At 42.0% G+C, this 21,567-nt stretch overlaps 1 protein-coding gene across 8 annotated transcripts in view; it reads right to left on the bottom strand.

The window, feature by feature from the left end:
- Positions 1-21,567, bottom strand: part of Hydin (HYDIN axonemal central pair apparatus protein) — a 398,809-nt gene that overhangs the window by 116,918 nt on the left and 260,324 nt on the right. For 7 of the 8 annotated variants that reach the window (XR_009225878.1, XM_058575799.1, XM_046435142.2 and 4 more), the window contains 12 exons: positions 18,758-18,898; positions 18,009-18,087; positions 15,861-15,971; positions 14,709-14,918; positions 12,493-12,630; positions 8,135-8,312; positions 5,839-5,966; positions 2,058-2,191; positions 1,507-1,643; positions 1,145-1,272; positions 818-1,009; positions 346-495 (listed from right to left, as the gene is read on the bottom strand). Coding sequence is in view for 6 of the 8 variants with exons in the window: in XM_058575799.1 (XP_058431782.1) it covers positions 346-495; positions 818-1,009; positions 1,145-1,272; positions 1,507-1,643; positions 2,058-2,191; positions 5,839-5,966; positions 8,135-8,312; positions 12,493-12,630; positions 14,709-14,918; positions 15,861-15,971; positions 18,009-18,087; positions 18,758-18,898 (1,726 nt within the window). In the remaining 2 variants the exon portion in view is untranslated. Of the gene's footprint in view, positions 1-345; positions 496-817; positions 1,010-1,144; positions 1,273-1,506; positions 1,644-2,057; positions 2,192-5,838; positions 5,967-8,134; positions 8,313-12,492; positions 12,689-14,708; positions 14,919-15,860; positions 15,972-18,008; positions 18,088-18,757; positions 18,899-21,567 lie in introns of those variants that run through there. The other variant, XR_009225879.1, reaches the window with a different exon arrangement.

Below are 21,567 nucleotides of genomic sequence, written 5' to 3'. Positions count from 1 at the left end.
TTAGACATCATTACCCTAAGTACATGTATGAAGACACGAATGGTATGAAAATACTTTGTGCACAGTGACTTGGAAAATTGTGTTCTATATGTGTAATAAGAAATTAATTGCATTCTGCCATCGTGTATAACAAATTATAATAAATAAATAATAGTAATGAAAAAAGATCTGCCAATTCCAGAACACCAGGCCATTCAGCTCCTATGTGAACCAGAAATACCTGAAATGCCCTATTCAGAAAGTGAGGTCAAAGTTTCCCTTAAGACTCAAGCAAGCACAGACTCTGAGCAAAGCTCAAAGAGATCCAGAAAAATCTCAGTGAAGGCACATTTCTTTCAAACTCACCTCTTCTTTTGGTATGAATTTCACCTGCACATTGGACCTCTCACCAGGTTCCAAGACTCCAGAGGTGGGTTGTATTTCAAAGGTCCGGGACTTTGGCTTTAATTCAGCACGAAGTTTCCTTCTTAAATACTTTGGAATGTGTTTATCCAGCTGGTTTATAAATATTAGACAATTAGATAATCTTCCATGGAAAATGGACTCATTCTATTATCCACTCACTCACCCTACAGTTCCCGAGTACCTCCCAGGTGTCAGAGAATGTGTAGATTCTAGAAGGGCAAAGATGAACAGAACATTTGACCTGATATCACGGTCTGATAGAGCCTTCAATGCAGGGCTTAGGGCCCAGACACTGGCTACCATAAAAGGTCTTTGAGCAGGAGATTGAAATGATCAATAGAAGGGCTGAGAATTACAAATCTGGCTACAATGGAGATGGAGAAAAGGAGACCAATGGTCACAACTCATTTACCTTGCTTACAGGACATTGGCTCTGGACAAACCATTCACAAGGGACTTGGAGATGATTGGAAAGCTGAATAGTTTCTATTATGCACTGTCCACACTGAACTGTGGCAAACTCCACTTTTCCACAAGACAGTGTCATAGCTGGGATTGTCACGTTGGCTTTGAGACAGATGTGAACGGTTGGCCCTCCAACCACCTGGAGTAGACAAAAGGTTGCTGTTTACCATGTGGCATGGGGTTGGGGAGAGAATCCCAGCTTTGTTATCATAACTGGATCATCCCAGGGATGAGAAGAGCAGGAAGTGCGGAGGGTCAGGTGGGCCCATCTTACCTTGATGGGCAGAAGGACCTCTTTGTTTCCCACAGGAAGATTAGCCCCTTGTGGGTCAAATCTCACTTCAAATGTTTCCGTCTCACAATAAGGCAGATTTTTAATGCGATCTAGCTGAGTACTGAAGCCTGGACCAACACAAACAGAATTTCTTTGGGGGAAAGGAAAACAACAACAGGCACTGCTCTAGAGACCCGCTCTGGGGCAGAAGGACTGCTCCAACTATCACAGAGTGACCCAGCCAGTCCATCTGCTGATCCCAGCAGAAGCACAGATGCTGCTCCAGAAGGAGAGGGCAGATAGGTGGGGTCCTTGTTGGAAATGACAAAGTGCAACAGGAAAGGGTCTCCCCGCCTGGTTACCTGTGTCATGAAGGACACGCTTATCTGCTTGGAAGGACACTGGTAAATGACTGGTGTTGGTAATCTTGATGATGTGGGTTCGGACTTCACCAACGACAATGTAGCCAAAGTCCAGGATGTACTCAGGCAGGTGGACTCTGAAACAGTTAACACGCTGTCCTTACCAGACACTTTCAAAGTAAGAGAGTGTGAGGGTCTCTCCTGCCTCCTGTGCTCAATTTTGTTTTCCAGGGTGGAGAACAACTGAAGGCCACTAGAATGGAGACTAGAAACAGCATAGTTCCCCCAAAGCCCGCACTATTTAGCCATCATCTCAGAAGGTGTGTGGCATGGCTCCTCCAGGGAGCCTGAAATGGGCCTGTCTATTAGACACAGCTGGAGTCTTCTGACTTGAGGCGGTGGGACCCTGCTAGATTGGCTGGGTGCAAAAGGACTGCAGATAACACAAGGCGAGTGGGTTTCATTCCCAAATGATCAACCATTATTTCAGGGGACACTGCATGCTTTCTCTGCCACACTTTCCATCAAATGAAACACAGAAGGGCACTCACTTGGATAGTCTGCGGCAACTCCAGTGGATGAAGCCGGTGTCATCTGCTGCATCAGGGCTAACTGTTTTCTGATGTTCTAAGGCATAGTTTTGGACTATAAGTCGCTCTACTTCCATCTGGAGATGAGCACTTAACTGGAGCAAGAGAGAAGAGCAATTCAGAAAGTTCTTCTACAACATGCATACATTCTCTCTCTCTCTCTCTCTCTCTGGTGGTTCTGGGGCCTGATGCTAGCCAGCACTCTACCACTGAGCTACATCTCCAGCCCTGGAACATGCATTCTTAATGGGGAACAAAATAGAGATTAAAAGTGGTTCTTGTGGGAGTTGGAAGATCTTAGCTATTACAATGGGTTATGGTCCCCCAAAGGGCTATAGTGCACAGATATGTAGTAAACCTAGGGTATTCAAATTTTCATGCAGGTGGTTGGGGAAAATTACAAACTGGTTCGTCTATATCCTGGACTACTACTCAGGCATCAAAAGGAATGAACTATCAATGCACACAACTCAGATGAATCTCCAGAGCCAGTCTCACAAGATTACACGCTATGTGATTCCACTCACACGACATTCTTGAAATAATAACAGTATAGCAATGGAGAACAGACTGTAAGGCCAGGGGTGAGGGATGTGGGGAGAGGAGAGTGGGTGTGGTCATAGAGGTAGGGCATGTAATGGGCAAGCATGAATTATAAACATGAGGCTTAGATCTACCTGTTGAAAAAAATAAATGCAGAGACTTCCTCCCAGCCAGCTTTGTAGGCATTACAAAGTTGTGATTTTAAGTTCTTTCTATCTCTTTGAAATGTATATAAATTTCTAAAGAAGCTAAGTAACCGTTTTGCCAGACTCTGAAATATCTTTCTCTGTGACTTTCTTGAACACCAGGGAGCCACATCTTTGAGATGCCATCATCAGGAAGACGGAAGCCTTACTTCCCAGCTTCTGTAGGAGGATGGGAGCCTAGCTTTGGTGGGGCCAAGATAACAGAAGTCAGCATCTCTTTTGGGTAAAGCCAACTAGCTAACACAGATGGTTACCGCAATCACCATGTGAGTTTAGAGTAAACTACGTGGAATGTACAAGGACACCTATGTGGTGGGTTGAATCTGATGGGTTATATAAAAGGGGTTTCCACCTTTTCCTCTCCGTGTGATCTCTCAGCAGATTGCCTGCGATACAAATTTCATTCTGGCTTTCCTCATTGAACAATAAAATTGTTTTGTCTTTGTGGAGAGACTTTCTAAGTTGGAAGACTTTCTCCAAGAAGCACAAGGAATCCTTGTGGTGAAGGAATAATTCTGAACTTTAATTGTCACAGTGGTTAAATAAATCTATGCAGGTGATATAATGGCATACAATCACACACACACACACATACACACACACAAACACAAACATGTGAAACTGGTGAAGTCTGAATAAGCTCTGTGACCTGTACCAATGTCAATTTCCTGGTTTAGATATTTTATGTTAGTTATGTGAGTTTGTTACCAATTTTTTTGGCAACTCTCTATAATCTATAATTATATTTTTAAGAGCTAAAAAAATCAAACTATTCAAAGAGGATTTCATTTTACATATAATAAAAATATTTCATTGGGGGAACATTAGGAAAAAAATTCTAAGAGTGGTTTTTGTGGGGGTGATAGTGATAAAGGTTGATAACTTCTGTCTGAGAAGAGCCCAGCAGGAAGGGTAACCTGCGACTGGACCCAAAACAAGACAACAGAGATGGAGGGTGGAGAGCAGCATGACAGAGGGCAGCGTTCCCAGTTGTCTGGATTCTAGAACAGCAAGGTCCACTCTGTGCTGCTCAAGAGCCAGGAGTAGCCCAGCCCTGCCCCGCTCAGGAGGACTAACGTAGCTCTACAGATGCCATCAGATTTACAGAAAGCCCGCCATGGGAGAGACTGCCAGAGACAACTGTCCTGGGCTTTGGTAGGGAGTAGCCAGGACGGAGATTAGCAGGTGGAGAGACACTGCTGCTGCCCCTTGGGATCAGCCAGGAGTCTGGCAGGGGAGGGCAGAAGCTAAGAGCCCTATCTTGGCAGCTGGGTAGGCTGGATTCAAGTCCTAGCTCTGAGCTTCCCTTAGGACTGGGACTTCACTTCTGCGAACTCCAGATAGCTGTCAAGTTAGATGATGATGGTAGCCTACCCCCCCACCTTTGCTGGGAGAGGATTGAATGAGATACTAATGCAGGTTAACAGCGTGGCACAGGCCTCATATAAGAGTTCAGTAAATGCTAGAAGTGTTATAAATTATGATCATCCCTGGTGCCAAGGTTCACTTTTGGCATCCTGTACTGAACAGGATTCTGCAAAACAGGTCATCCCTGGTGGCCTTTGGGGTACCTGAATTTCCCCACAACACCCCTCTTCTGTATTTTAGAATTGCTTTCAATCAGTCTAAGGGCTTCTGAGACAACATATATAATTCTTCCATGGACCAAAATCCCATGTGTGTTTACATTTTCAAAGACGAGGACAGGGAGAAAGCAGCCCTCCTGACTAGGAGAGGAATTTCAGGAGATGGTGAGGGAGGACTTTTTGGGATTTTGCAGCCTCTGTTGACAAGCTGGGCTACTTCCTCCTTCAGAGGCCACCTCTTGTCTTAGCTCCCATTCTGTGACACTTATGCACTGCTGACTTTTCCAGGACCTCTGGCTGCCCTTCTCCCCAACTCAGGAGTTGGTGTGCATTCTTTCAATTTTCTGTGGCATTACAGATGCAACCCAGTGGTGCTCTACCAATGAGCTATACTCCCAGTCCTTTTTTATTCTATTTTAAATTTTGAGACAGGGTCTTGCCAAGTTCCCCAGGCTGGCTTTGAATTTAGCTCCCCTTGGATTGCAGGTTTAATCTTTTTAAAAAGTTTTTAAATTTGTTTTAATTAGTTATACATGACAGTAGAATGCATTTATACACTTTGATATATCACACATAGATGGGATATAATCTCTCACTTTGTAATTCCACTTGTCTGTTTTAGGAGGGCTCCTTTCTGAATCTACCCATTTCCCTGCTCATTCTGAACATTTCCTAGGGAATTCCACTACTTCCTGTGATGACGATGACCAATGATGACTCTCAAATCACTTTCTCCAACCTCTTTCTCTGCCCCAGGACCCCAGCAGTGGTTCCGACTCCCTACTGGATGATGAAGAGAAATCCCATGCTCAGTAATGGACCATCTGACCTCAATTGTCCCCTCCACATCCCAGAAAAACATGTTTTTCTACCTGTGTTTCCTGTCTCATCGTCTCTCTCCTTACCTTGTCATCCAAATGAGATATCTGGACGTCATGCTCACCTCACTCCATATCCAATTAGTTCCTAATCCCTGACTATTCTGGAATATTCCTGGAACTCACTCGTTTCTCCGTACCCCTGATCCCATCACCACCATTTCTTACCTCAAAGTGCCAACTTTTTCAAAGCTGCCTCCCGTAGCTGCTCTCCTCCTCTCAAGCCCCACCTTCAGAGCTCCACAAGGCAGCCAGAGGTATCCTCTAAATACGCACATCCAACTACGCCAGCATCTCACTTCATTGGCTTCCTGGGGCCCTCAGGATAAAGTCCAAACCCTTACCACGTTCTCCAGGAGGCTGCTCACCTCCCTGGGCTCATCCCACCTTCCCTCCCCACCCGCTTTGCCTTGGCTCTATCTTTCTTCTCTCTGTTCTCCGAGCTGCCATGTCCTTCTTGCCACTGGACCAGTGGACATACGCACTCTCCTTTCTTCCCATGTCCTGTGCATGGGGAAGCCAGCCTCACCTCAGCAGATTCGTCCTCAGGTATTTCCTCAGTTATGATCTCAAAGTGATCCAGAGTTTCATATTTGTTGAACTCTTTTTCCAGGTTTTTTCTAGCCTGGTTCAAGAAGATTTCATACTTTTCATTGCCTGTGGAGATTGGAAGGGGAAGAGAATCAGGATGCTGAGAAAAACATGACTTATGCCCCCCAACACAGACTCTTGGCTCAGGGTGAAGCCATAAGGGAAGTGAACTTCCTGACACTGCACCTGCCAGGTTTTTCCCTACGTCAGAGGGTGAGGTAATTTGTGAGTGAGTTGAACTTGTACCTGATTTCCCTGAGTTTAATGAGACTGGACGAGGTGAGCTACTAGCTGGTTTTCAAGAATTTGGAGGAACTTTGCCAGTTCTGGCACTGAAACCCCTACACTCTGGAGCCCCTGCAGGGCTGGGACAGCTGGTCACTTAAGTCGATTTTCATGTTGATTAAATCTTCAGTTCAGAAGAAGAATATATTTAGGTCAGGTTGCTGTAACTAAATCTAAATAAGTCACAATATCCTGAATAAGGGAGGGTAGGCAACTGGTGGAGAGATTGCAGGCTCCCAAATTCACTATTAAGCCAGTGAAAATTCAAATGCTCTGAAGGGCAAAGGCAGCAGAATAATTAAGGTGCCTACCGTAAGAGAACAGGAGATGCTGAGACTAGAGAACTGTAGCACAACTAATCATATTCAGATTTAAACTATTTTAAAGCCCTTACTGGTCAAACCATGTCTGCTGCCGTGGTAAATATGGCTGGGTGCCCAGTCTTCAACCATGTGGCAAAGGCTTTCTTTCCTGACAATTACAGTTTGTCCTCTGCATTTGAAGGCTCTGCACCTGCAGATTAAAAAAACTATGGACCAAAAATATTTGAAAAAAAATTGCATCTGTACTGAACATGTACAGAAAGCCCTTTCTTCTTGTCATTATCCCTTAGATGACACAGTTCAATAGCCACTTACATGGCATGTGCACTATATTAGGAATTAAAAGAAATCTAGAGATAATTTAAAGCATATGGGAAGATGTGCATGGGTTATATGTAATTACTATGCCTTTAAAAAATTTATTTATTCTAATTTGTTATATATGACAGCAGAATGCATTTCAATTCATATTACACATATAGAGCACAATTTTTTCATGTCTCTGGTTGTACACAAAGTAGAGTCACACCATTCATGTCTTCATACATGTACTTAGGGTAATGATATCCGTCCTATTCCACTGTCTTTCCTACCCTCATGCCTCCTCTGTTCCCCTGCCTCCTCTTTGCCCTATTTAGAGTAATTACTATGCCTTTTTATATAAGGCACCATGGATTTTGGCATTCAAAGGAGTCCTGGAGCCAATGCCCCCTGGATACAGAGGGATAACCATATGTATGTTGCTGTAGCTATGTTCCTCTAGCTGGAACTCTAGATATTAGAGAGGAATGTGGTCTTAGCTTTATTAACATTTATGTTGATGTTTTCAGAGAGCAGACATTTAGAATTCAATGGATGATCATAAACAGGTGCACTAGAGACTTTAGGGCCTGGGGTAGGAGGAAGGCTGGGGAATGAGGACTTAGCCTGAAGCTGTACGGGGAAGGTGGATTCTCACAGCTCACGGCAGTGAGAGGCTTCTCTTGTCCCTTGGTCCTGTATCTGGTATCAGGAAGATGAAAGAACTGTTCAGCTGACAGAGTGAAGTGTCAGTCTTCTTACAGAAGGATAGCTCTGGGGGCCACATATGACCAGAAAAGCCCAGGCTAGGCAGGTGGCAAATAACTAATAATGTCTAATTTAGTCTTCAAACCATATATTGTCAAAATAGGGCCATGGCTGCTGTCTTCCTGTGCTCTTTATGTTTTGAGGTTTCTATGCCTGGAGGTACATCAGCCACCCCCTTCAATCCAGAGGACATCTGTGCACATGCTACTGGGAAAGGAAATTCAGGGAGAGGTCAGGGCTGGAAGGAACACACACCAGACTGCCAGGCCTTTGAAGGTGAAATTTCCTGGTCCTTCAATTTCCTGGTAATTCAATGATGGCAAGATTGTCCAGGGGTCTTAGTTTGGATCTGCCATAGGCTATATCTTGTCTCATTAAACTCAGGTCACCAAGTCAAATTCAACTTTCATGCCCCACCCCCTCCCTTGGCAATTGATACGGGAACTAGAGGGGATTGTCATGCAAATAAAGCGAGCAGTCACCAACCTTCCAGGAAGCAGAGCTGATATGTACCTTTTGTCCCCACTGTGGGGGAAATACCATAATGGGCAGTAGTACCTCGAATATTCCTGGGGAGATCCAGGCGGATCCGGGGAAAGAAGCCTTCTCCATTCAGAGTAATGTTTTCTGGGACCAGGTGAGCGATCTGTATCTGGAAGCTCCTTTCAAAGATCTCAGGTATGCCAGGTAAGTAGTAAACCTTCAACACCTGCTCCTTACATGAACTGATAAAACCCTGTGTAGTAGAAAGAGCAGAGGGAACACTCAGACATACAAGAAGACTTTTGTTTCTGGAGGTGTGAGGTACTGGAGAGTCCGAGAGGCCGACTGTACCAGTTATTCTGCGCTCACATACTTCCCCTGAGATCTGTTCCTGGAATGCCCTAAGGAATCGACAAGAAAGCAAAAGCAAAACAGGCAACACACATGAACAGACGTGTTATGGAGAGGAAACACAAAGAGTGAATAAAAGCAGCAAAGAAAAAAAAACTCTCACCCTCCTCATTCATTAAGGAAATTCCAGCAAAAATCAGAATTAAAAAAAATCTTAAACTAGACTGGTAAAATTTACCAAGTCTTGATGAGAATATGCATCAAAGAAAACTTACTTTATATACCTGTGGTGGGGAGATCAATGGGGATAAGCATGGAGAAAACCACTCTAACACCATCTTATAAAGTTGGACACACACACAGGCCATGACCCAGCAATTCCACCTCTGAGAAAATTCCCTAGGGAAACTCTTCCACCTCTGGACCAGGAGACACAGGGGGGAAATTCATGGTAGGATCATTTTTAATAGCAAATTGTTGGGGGAAAAATGTGCTTCTCCCCTCTCAGATTTTATGGAACATTGTGTTTGTGTGTGTGTGATGCATATGTATGCATCTGTGTATGTAAGGGAACACAGTATGTAGGCAAGTTGCAAAGTGGGCCATGTTTTGTATCTCCAAGATTCATCTTTGCATCCCCATTCTCTCTTCTTCTCACCCATCCTTGGGCAATGCACAGAATTCTGTTGTTTCCCACGAAACAATTCTTCCTGAGCTCAGTGACCTGGGGTGAGGAGGTGTCTCAGCTTTATGTCAAGCACTTTGCAATGAATTTTTCCAAAATAACCAGTTCTGTCATGGAATTCTGGTGGGGAGACCTCCCTCCCCCCATTTTTCTATGTCCTATATACTGTTGAGCTCTGTAAATGTTTGTTTTCATTAGAAGAATTTGACTTCACAACAGGAAAGTGGGTATATAGAAGAGGAAAAGAATACTGAGGAAAAAAACCCGAATTTAGACTCATAAAAAAAGAAGACCCAGTTCAAAAGCAGGAGACTACAGACAAGGGTTAACACAGCGGCCCTGGACTGCTGTTCTTAGGAAGGCCTGCTAGCAAGGTGGACCCTGGGTTGGCATCTGGCATCTGAGATTTTGGGAGTGTCTTTACAGTCCCCTGATGAGACTCACTGTGCTGAAACTGCAAACAATATGGTTTATGTTGAATAGCTGCGTCTGGAATTCTGTATGCGCCAGGTGTCATGCCTACTATGATCACCTCCAGGGAGAATCCAGGGCACTGAGTTCCTGAGGAGCTGCCCTCACAATGTTGTCACAACTCATGGGAAGACTTCAGAGTGCCCTGTGGGAGCCCCCAGGAGGGGACCCTTGGTAGCTTGTGCCTGGTTTCCTCTGGACTTTGCCCCAAGTGCCTTTCCCTTTGTGTCCTTTTGCTGTAATAAATCATAGCTGTGAATACAACTTATTGCTGAGTCCCACGAATCCTCCTGGAGAAAAAGGGACATATGACATTAGGACAAGCTCTGCTGATCTTTCAAAAAATAAATAACCACGTTAGTTTACAAACCATTTCAGAATTTCTCATTTCTTCTTACTGTATCCAAACTGGTCAAGCACAGTATGAAAGAGTAATTTATGGGCCATTTATCACTTATTAACAAAGATGCAAAAAACAGCAAATAAAATATTAGTTAACTGAATCCAGATTTCATACACACACAAAAATTTAAAATTCAGATTGATAGCAAACAATACACAGTGTTTTTCATATTTTCTTTCCTTCTTACTTTAGAATATATCTTAGAATAAAGTGAATATTGATACATCTAGAACAGCTGTATTCTTTTTAACTGCTGTATGTTATTCCAGTACAAAGTTTTAATACATTTTTAAAACTAGTTCCCACCTGGTAGACATTTAGTTTGTTTCTGGTCTTTCGATATTGCCATTAAAATAACATTGTGCAAATGTAGGAAAATGTATGTATGATAATTAGAAATGAAATAAAATTTCTGATTCAAAGAGTAATTTTAAGAGATATTGCCAAATTGTTCTCTACAGAGTTGTATAAATTGATACTAATAGCAGCAGTATATATGTGAATGCTTAAAAAGAAAAACAGAGGAGAAAAGGCAAGGAAAATGTAGCAATTGTGATAAAAAGAATAAAAAGAAATCATTACAGAAACTTTTCTAATAGAGAAAATAATAACCAATTACTTCAAGTCTACTGATGATAAGGCTTCACCAAATCTCCGTATCAAAACCTCAGACATTCTGGTAAGTTTAAAAAATAAAATTCAACCATAAATGTTTCAAGAATGATAAACCTAAAACAAAGTCAAATAGATGTAAGGCAGAGGGAAGCTGGAATCAGGACCCTGAGATCAAAATGGAGTTCAGAGCAAAAGGCATTAAGAGAGAACAAAAAGACAATTTAAAATAGGAAACTATGCAGTCCACAACAAACACCCAATAGTCATAAAGTCCTTGGTGTCAACATAGAGAATGCATAAAACACAATTTTTACATATTGTAGAAAACAATAGATAGAGTAATGCACGGGGCTTTATATGCCACTCCTAAGAAAAACTAAACAGAAAAAGATATAGAAGATTTGAATGCTATAATTATTTGGGCAGTTTAATAGACTTTCATAATAATCTGGAGCCTTGGAGACATTATTTTCAAGCATTGGCAAGCACTGAAAGTCATTTTAGCCAGTAAATCACATGAATAAATTCACTCAGTAGAAACTGAGACAGCCATATTATCTGGCCATGATACAAATACCTCAATATGAATGTTAATAAGAGTTTAAATGACAAAAGCAAAAATCTTAGTCATTTGAAAATAAAAATATATTTTAAAATTATACTTGTAAATAAAACTGTAATTTTAGAGAACTCAGAAAATGATGAAAATCATGATATTCACTTGTATGAAATATACAAAATTGACTTCTACTTTTTAATCTGTCATTTTCTTAATATTTATGGGGTAAGGCTAAAGGTGTACTCAGGCAAATAAATAGCCTTACATTTTACACTATTAATTAGAAAGAAAAGTGGCCATTCATCTTAAGAAGTTAGAGAGCCTGGTGTGGTGGCACACACCCTGTAATCCCAGCGGCTCAGGAGGCTGAGGCAGGAAGATCACAAGTTCAAAGTCAGCCTCAGAAACTTAGCGAGGCCCTAAGCAACTAGTGAGACCCTATCTCTAAATAAAATATAAAAAAGGATGGGGGATGTGGCTCAGTGGTTAAGCGCCCTGGGTTCAATCCCCAGTACAAAAAGAGAAGTTAGAGAAACAAAATGTAAGAATAAATTCAAAATAATAGGTAAGATAAATTGGAAAAAAAAGAAAATAGGGTTGATCTAACAGATCCTAAGATTTATTTTAAAGAAATAATTATTGAAATAATATAATATTAATATATAAATAATATAATAATTAATATTAATAAAAACAGACAAATAGATCTATGAAGACTAGCAATAACCTAAGTAATTTAGGGGAAGGACAAGATGACAGTACTCATTATCTGTGGACTGTAAGCTTGTTAATTTATCACTTATGCTGTTTAGTATTTTATAATTTTTATAGCAATGCTGTGCATTTTCATAATGTGAAACATTCAAAATTCCTTACCACTGGAAGATCAACATAACATAGACAAGGAACCACACCCCCATTTGCTTTTATTCTAGAACCTACATGGCTCATTACCGTCTACAGGTGTTTTCACATCTGCTAGTGAGAAACTGCCTTTATTTGGTGTAGTAAGTGGAGAGGAAGCCCCTGGCAGTTATTGGGGGGAGTGTGAAGACTTCCATGGAAATAAAGTTGATTTTATTATCACGAAGAAGTAGTTCCATAGGTTGTAACTGTCTGGTTCACAGCTACCTCTGAATGCCTGGAAACTGGCTAGGATTGGACTCCATAAATACTCATTTAATAAACAGATGACCTGGATTTATTTATCTTTCTTCATTCTGAGAGTTCTTTAGTTTTAATTTTACAAAAAGAAGTCACCCCTCCCCAATCCTGGCAGGAAATGCTAACCTGTATCTGGGGTGTGGCCCAGGGGGTTGGAATATGGGTCCCTCCCACCATTTGCTCACCGAGAGAGGCACAATCAGTGGTACCCCAGGACGAAAGTTTTCCGATGAAGTCTGGTGGCCAGCCAGGACCTTGAACTCGAAGCCAACTTTCCCAGTGTTCTTCAGTGTGATTTCACGCTCCGTGACATAGTTGAACAGCTTGAGAGAAGAAGGAAGAGTGGCCCTCCATCCCCATCCACTGGGTGCTGCCCTCACCCTGAGGAAGGGGAATCAGCAAAACTTGCCTCAGATCCGGTCTCTACTCTGCCTGAGATAGACACTGCTCAACCCATAATACAGTGCCTCTTGGGGTAGGACTGCGACCCTTTGGATACCTGGCTTACTTCTTCTTATTAATAGCTTGGTTCAGCATCCAATCTCTGTGCCTCAGTTTCTTTATCACAGGAACTAAAATTAGCAAATCTTGAAGTAAGCTTTCTATACAAAGAAGATTTGCCTTCTGGATTCTGTCTCATAAGAAAAATGTAAGATTTGAATTCAGAATATTCTGGAATAATTTTTTCCATTTATTTAGGGAACCATGGCTATAATGGATCAGCCAGTTCTTCACCAGTTGATATAGTAAGCCTAATAACTGCAAACTGAAGTCACTTTGGGGGTCCCTAGGACAAGCTAGGACAAGCTAGGACAAGGTCCACCTGCTTCAAAGAATACATTTGGAGATGAGCAGAAACCAATTGCCCAGAGGACCCCAAAGATAAAGAAGGAAAGGGAATTCTATTTGGTCAACATAATGGAGTAAGTCTGAGTGCCAGATGATCTGATTTTAGACACAATGTTTAATCTATAAACACACAATTCAGTAGTTACACATGCAGAAGCTAATGAGGGTCCAATCATTAAAATTTGGTTGAAGATATATGGTCTCTGAGTGTGTAACACAGAATCTAATTGGGGAAAGAACAGAATTAACTAATAATTATCCCAAAACAAAAATTAGAAAGTACATTATTTTCTAGCAAAGACTATACCTAAGTGCCAAGGGAATATCAAGTAAGAGAAGGTAACTGGGATGGAGCTGAGCTGGGTCTTGCAGGATGCATGGTTTGAGGTTCTCAGAGTGGAGGATGGGGGTACAATATGTGGGAAGATGTGGAGGCCAGAAGGGCTGGGGTGCACTGGGGCCATTGGGGAAACCAGCTTGGCCACAATTATATGAGTGGACTATAAAGGGGAACATGGACAGGGAAACTCCTGTGAAAGGAGCACATTAGTAGAGGGGCTCACTATATCCTCCCCAGGAACAGGACCCCAGCCCTGACTGACTGGGGGACACAGATAGAAGCTCATGATGGCTGAGGTTCTACTCTGACCCATGTACCACATTGACCAGACTCCACCTGTGTAACCACAGTCTCCTGTGAGACAGGCACTTGCTAGCTCACTCCCATCTTATAGATCAGGAATACTGAGGCCTGGAGAGGTTGGGTGGAGGGCCTATGGTAACAGAGTCAGGAAGAAGCAACAACAGGATATAAAACCATGCTCTTTTCTCAAATACTGATTTTCCAAATACTGCTGAGATTAACTGGTCAGAGACTGAGGGGATAAAAGGGAAATTTATCTGGCAAGATGTTTAGGTGGGATAGAAGTTTAGTGATAGAAGCCAAGAATGTTCCAGTAACCCCTTGCTTGCAGTGACTATGTAGACCAGTAGGGTTGGCATCACCCGGGAACTTGTTAGTCATGCAAATCTCAGGTCACCTCCAGACCTCCTGAATCAGAATCTGATGGATGTGTATGCAGAAGGCAGTGAGGGAGGAGCAGCTGTGGTCATTTAGGCTTGGCTTGATGAGGTCTTGTAGAGTGATTGCAGTGGCAGGGGGACAGGAAAAGGGACTCAGAGCAGGACCCTGGGGAATGAAGTAGCAAACTCTGGACAATGAAAGGATATGGGGTGTGGAGGTGGTTGTAAGCCTTAGAGATTGTAAACCAAGGGGTGTGAGAAAATGGTAGTAAACAGATTGGAACAGACTTGTGGATTCCAACAGGCGTCCAGCATACCGAGTTTCAGGAGACTGTGAGAAAAGTAAGTGAAAATGTCAGGCACACAGTTGGGAACAGGAGAATGATTGGGGTCAGAGAAGCAGATTAGGGACCCAGGACAGGGATGATGGTAAAGCTACGACGATCAGGAGTTTGGGAGATTCAAGGACAAGAACTATGGTTCATGTTTGAGGAAAACCCAGAAATCTCCACCTTGGGCATCGTAGTACCTGTAATCCATAGTTAATATCCTTGGTGTCAAAGGAATAGTTGACCAGGGAAGCCTCTCCCTTCAGTATTATTTCATAGGTGGGCCCTCCTTCCACTTCACACAGAGCTTTGGCTTGGGCAACGATGTCAGCATGTCCAAAGAAGGTGAAAGATACCTGGTGGTGACTGTGTGGCTGCAGAACTCCATAGAGGGGCAGAATGTCAAACACCTGCAGAGAAAGTCACACTACCTGAGAACAGAGATCAGGATGATGAGCCTGAATGGAAGTTAAAGTCCTGCCAACTGGACAGACAAATCCCCAACTTTTCACTTGTTTGACTCTATGAGAGGTGACTAAGGCAGCATCCTGAACCCATATGATAGTCATGGTGGGAACAGTGCTCTTGTGAGACCCAGGAAGTAGCAAAGCCAAGTCCTTGTCCTGGAGCAAGACTGGATGGGCTGGAGTGTGGGTGCATCCACGTGAAACCCACCAAGCTGGCAGGCCTGAGGTGTGGTGAGCCAGGGTGCACTGATCTGTCCCAACCTGGGCCCACTGCAAATGCCCACTCCACACAATGCGTGGCCCCAAGCCTCAGAGCATCCATGATCCACTGACACGAGTGTGGGAAAATGGAAGTCAGGTAGACCCAAATGGAGATTAAAATAAATTTGATCCAATAGTGTTGGTACTTTTCCAAGCCCTGATTAGCATAAATTTAGACCAATTGTGGTTGATCCAAGTGCTATATAAACTCCTAGACTAGCACACTGAAGTGGCAACTCCTATTGGGTCCCCTCTCCACTATTAGAGCTCTTGTCTCTTTTCCCATGGGAATAAATCTCACTCTTTTGCTCTTACTCTTCCTGGCCTGTGGATTTCATTCTTTGAATTTGCAAGGCAAGGACCCAGAATGAAGAAATTGGTGGTGAATGCTGGGTTTGCTGTGACTGGAGGGAATGGCCCACCATTAAGAACTGCAACATGCCACTCTCCAGCTTTGCCAAATGCAATCCTCGGATCTAACATCAGCAGGCATTCCCTTCCTTGACTAGCTGTACTAAAATGGGCTTTCTCTGCTGCAAAGACTTGCAGCTTACACAGACCCCACCTGCCAGCACAAGCAGAGAAACTAGTTTTATCCCAAAATCCGTTTTCAGTAGGACTTACTTCTTCTATCCCAATGGTAAGCATCTCCTCCTGTTCAAAGATCCATGGGGATTCTTGAAACTCCACCTGACTCTGACTTCTTTCTGTTTCAGTAGAGTTACTTTTTATTCCCTATAAATTAAAGATATGGGAAAATCTATAAGCAATCATAATGGAGCATAGATATGCACCTCCCCATCACTGACATAGAAAGGAAGCATGTGGTATATAATTATAAAAATAGTATGTTTTCCCCAGGGAGATAATTGGACAATGTCCAAAATGTGCACAATGTACGTAACACTGATGTTTACTTCAGTGTTATTTATAATCACAAAATTCTGGAAGCAAACCAGCTGCCCATCAATAAAAGTTCATCTTAAATAAAGTGTATGTGGTCCCTCTTTCTATGGAGAGGGTACAATATATATTTACAGACCAAGAATGATGGAGTGGAAAATCAGTTCCATTCATATAAAATTACATAGGCCCTGTGGGCCTGAAGGTGTGAGTGGGTGTAAATGAATAAGACACCACTTCTATTCAACATAGTTCTTAAAACACTGGCATTTTGAGATTTGCATATGCAAACAGATATCTGGGAGTTTGTTTGCTAAAAATTTCAGTAGTATTTTTCCATAAATGATGGAATTTTGAGAATTTTAAATTTTTTTGTATTTTTAAATTTCCTATGACAAACACCTTTGAAAATAGAAAAAAAAATTAAAAGACAAGTGTTCTATATACTCACACTGAAAATTTTGAAAAATACAGAAAACTCCAAGGGGGAAAAAAAATCAATCAATAGGTTATACTATAAGTACAGGTGTATGTGTGTTTATATTCTATATGTATCTGTATCTCTCTTTCTATATATATATATTTATATTCTGATTTTTTTAGTTGAAATTATGAGTGTCACCTTCCTGTGTGACTGAATATTCTTCACAAGGATCATTTAAAATATTAAAAAATAGCTATTCCAGGCCTCTTATTTTTTTTAAATGAATTTAATGACTGTTTTTTTATTTCTATAAAGAATATCATTGGAATTTTAATAGGAATTGCTTCAAATATGTATAGCACTGTTGGTAGTATGACCATTTTGACAATATGAATTCTGCTATGAAATTTTTAGACAAGGAACTATACAATTTAAATTTTGATATACTTGCCAAGCTGCATGTTGTAGAGGATGTGCCAGTTCAAATTCCTATTGGCCAAGTATGAAAATGCCTGCCCCTGGCCACTCTTCACCATGAATGCTACAAGCACTATTTTAATAGATTGTATATCATCCTGGACACACAGTCTTTTGTTTTTCAATGTTTTGCTACTTCTAAAGTACTATGGTGAAAATTTTTGTATGCAAATCTTTGTGTGTCTGATGGCTTTCTTTGGCCATAATTCTAGAAGGAGTATTTAAGGGTGTATGTGTGTGTGTGTGTGTGTTCACACACACACACACACACACACATATATATATATTTAAAAGATGTTTTTAGTTGTAAATGGGCACAATATCATTGTTTACTAATTAATTTATTTTTTATGTGGTGCTGAGGCTCAAACCCAGTGCCTCAAACGTGTGAGGCAAGTGCTCTACCACTGAGCTATAGGCCCAGCCCTTATATGCATATATAAATATTTTTTAACCCAGGGGTGCTTGACTACTGAGCCCCATCCCCACCCCCTTAAAATATTTTGTTTTTTAAAATTTTGAAACAGGATCTTGCCGAGTTGCTTAAGGCCTTGCTAAGTTGCTGAGGCTGGCCTAGAACTTGCAGTCCTCCTGTCTCAGTGTCCTAAATTGCTGGGTTACAGGTGTGTGAGGTTGTATCTGGCTAGGTATATGCATCTTTCAAATCTCTCAATCTTCCCTTTGTTTTTGCTATGAAACTATTGAGAATATCGCTCCTTTGGGAGCCTCTGCTATCGGGGAGGAAGAGCATAAGATCCTCAGGTGTGGAAGTAACTGGCTTTTCCAGTTCAGAGCTCTCTGTCCTGGGGGATCCTGGGCTTGCCGTGGGGTGTTGGCTCTGGAGTGTGATTGGAGAGTGATCTGGATGAAGCCACAAAGCCTCATCCCAGCTTGACCCCTGGTCCTGCCTTTGTTTTATGGGAAAGACCTTCTATTTGTCAGCTCTCTCCAGGGCAAAGGAACCTTACATCTGAGATCACAGTAGATGCTGTCATTTTTTTGATTTCTTGGTCTTCGTACCCCATCTCTTCATCCATAATGATAGTCCTGGGAAGATTAATAAAATGGAGGGAATCATTCAGTTTGTAGTCATCATCACATAGTGTCACTGGCATCTTCTTCTACTGTCTTCCTCTTTCCCTTTGTCACACCCCAGAAAGTAAGGGGAAGTTCTCACTCAAGGGTCTCAAGAAGTCAGCGAGCAGTGCTTAGCTGCCCTCTGTCCCCAAATATGCAGCTAAGCCACTAAACTGGTCAGTTTTTCCTAGGTCCCAACTTATCTTTCCTGGAGCCCGGAACCCATGCCTTATGGAAAGTCCTAGGAAGCTGTAGCAATTCTTCAGACAATATGAATGTGTCCTGAGTATTCAATGTTCAACTTCATAATTGTTGGAGCATTTTATTATGAGGATATAATGTTTGGTATAGTCTCATATCCTTTTGCTATCCTGGACCCAATCCTGGCTGCAAGCCTTGGTCCTATAGAAGGACTCAGTCTCCCAGGGCTCAGGACTTAATGGATGTCTGAGAGCAGAGATAACTCTCAGCTCCTGATTCTAGAGGTCTAATCCAGGGTCTAGCACACAGAAGGCACTCACTAAACTGTTGATTAGTGAATGACTGAATGAATAAGGAATGAGTATAGAGAATGAAAGTCAGATTAGAGATAAGAATGCTGTTAAAGACCAGTCCATGCTGGTTTTGCATTTGTACTTACCTAATGGAATCACTATTTTCCACCTCGGGTGACTCTACAGTAGGAGGGACTGCTGGTGAGCTGGCAGATGCTGAGGTTGCTGGAATAGACTCCATCTGGGACACAGGGGTACTATTGGGCTTCTTTGCCCATGTCACAAACCTACAAAGGCATAGGAGTGGGAGGGCTTTTGAAAATTGGTGCCCTGTGGCCAAATCCTAGACCAGGCAGATCTAGAAGGACCACCCTGTACCCTCCCATGGACTTGCCTTCTTCAAGTCTTGGCTAAGGTTTCATTTGCTCCTAAAGTCTTCTGACCTTCTATTCCAATCTCAGTCCAGTATCTCTACTCGAAGTGTCCACAGGCCTCTGGGCTTCTGCTCTCATACTTGCCTTTAGCTTTCTGAGGACTTGTCTCAAACAGGGTACCTGATACAGTGCCTGGCCTGGAGTACACAGGCAGGTCTGGCTGTGAATGAGTGGGGTATCTGCTCCCAGATAACTAGAAAGCAGGGTAGGACTAGGGTGAGGCATGCAAGGAACTCCTCTTCAGGGTCCTGGAAGTGCAGGCTCAGCCTTTTTGCATGACCTTGCTTCCTATAATGTGGTGTCTCTGGTGCCTTGCTTGCCACACCCCAGTCCTGGTCCCACTGGTGAGCTTTGCGGCCATTCAAATTGTCTGAGTAAGGGGCAAATTGGTGGCTACTCAGCTGGTGCTGCACCTGTATGTCTAGGTTCCACTGATTAGAAAGACCTTTAGATGTCACAAAAGCCACGGTGGTGGGACCACCCCTATTCTTCCTTCCTCTCAGGGTGCATGTGACTTTTTCTGGACTCTTCCCTTCTCCTTCCTCACCCATCTCAAGCCCTTAATATTAATTTCAACCCAATTTCACTTATATGTTCATTTTGGCCTCATGTGCACTCAGAGGTTCAGTAGAGATGTCATTTAATATCTGAAGCTCCCAACACTGTCCCATTTTGCCTTGGAAGTGCCACAGCATTTCATTGTCACTTCTTGTAGGGTGCTGTCCACTGTCTACCATGTCCTGGAGTACCATTTCCAAATTTTCAGGCACTCTATGCCACCTTCATAATTTTTGCCATATGGGTTATTACCTAATAAAGCAATTTATTGAAGAAAACTTACACACAAATTACGCTCACAAGCACACAGTTTGATGAACTTTTTTTTTTTTTTTTTTTTACAAAGATATGTACCTGAGTAACTACTGCCACATCAACAGAAAAAATGCCAATCATCCTAGAAAGTACCCTGGTGTAAACTCATCAACTTTATATTCTCTGTGGATTAGCTTTGCCTACAGTTTCAGAGAAATGGAGCCAAAATGCATTCTTCCATGCCTGACTTCTTTTGTTCAGCATAATGTTTACCAGAATCATCACGTCACATGAAGCAACAGTTTTTCTCCAACTGAATAGCATTCTGGAATATGGATTCTTGTCCATCTTGTTGATGGACACCTAGACTGTTTCCAGCTTTGGATACTATTAGTGAAGCTGCTATAGATATTTATGTATAAGTCTAAAATGTGGACATATGTTTTCATTTTTTTTGCTACAATTGGGATCTGGAATGTCCCTCAAAGATCCATGGGTTAAAGACTTGGATTCCAGGTTGTTGCTATGGGAGGTGATTAAACTTTTGGGAGGTGGGACCTAAGTGGGAGGTCTTAAGGTTATGGTAGGTATGTCCTCAAAAGGGATCCTGGGACCCTGGCTCCTCCTTCTTCCTCTCTGCATCCTGGCTCATGATGAAGTGAGTGGTTTTTAAAAAACTATTTACTTATTTTTCATTACAAATATTAACTCATATTAATTGTGCATATTAATGGGTTTCATTGTGACATTTCCATAATGCATATATTGTGTTTTAATCATATCCACCTTCCCTCTCTTGCTTTTACTTCTTTCCCTCCTCCCACCTGATCCCACTCCCTTCCCCTTCCCTAATAGCTCCTATTTTACTTTTAAGTTCTCTCTCTCCCCACCATGTTTTTTTAGTTTCTACATATGAGAGAAAACATGTGATACTTGTTTTTCCATGTCTGACTTATTTCGTCTAACATGATGATCCCAAGTTCCATCCATTTTTTCTGCAAGTGATATGATTTCAATCTTTCTGGCTGGAGAACATTCCATTGTGTATATAAACTACATCTATCCATTCATCTGTTGGTAGGCACCTGGACCAATTCCATTAACTGGCTATTGTGAACAATGCTGCAATATGCAGGTATCTCTTCTGTATGCTGCCTTCATTTCCTTTGGGTATGGTTGGATCATTTGGTAGTTCTAGTTGAAGTTTTCTGAGGAACCTCCATACTGCTTTCCATAGTGGCTATACAATTTTACATTCCTATTAACAGTCTATAAGGGTTCCTTTTTCTCCATATCCTCACCAGCCAGCATTTGAATTTTTTTTCCTTATAGCAGCCTTTATGACTGTGATGAGAAAGAAGCTCAATGTAGTTTTAATTTGCATTTCCCTGATGGCTAAAATGTTGTGCACTTGCTCATGTGTTTATTGACCATTTGTACTTCTTCTTTTGAGAAGTGGATATTCAGATCACTTGTGCATTTTTTGATTGGATTACTTCCTCTTTGGATGTTAAGTTTTTTTGAGTTCTTTATATATTCTGGAATTTAATCCTCAGCCAGATGAATTATTAGCAAAGATTCTCTCCTTCCCATTCTGTAGATTGTCTCTTCACTTTGTTAATTGTTTTCTTTCTGGTACAGAAACTTTCTACTTAGTGGTAATCCCATTTGTCAGTTCTTGCTTTTATTTCCTGAGCTACTGTAATTCT

This window comes from Marmota monax, unplaced genomic scaffold, assembly GCF_021218885.2.
Source record: "Marmota monax isolate L192 unplaced genomic scaffold, Marmota_monax_Labrador192_F-V1.1 WCK01_AAM20220418_F8-fsc00024, whole genome shotgun sequence".
Classification (NCBI taxonomy): Eukaryota; Metazoa; Chordata; class Mammalia; order Rodentia; family Sciuridae; genus Marmota; species Marmota monax.
The sequence above is the reverse complement of the archived record's forward strand: the minus strand, read 5'-3'. Positions and strand labels throughout refer to the sequence as shown.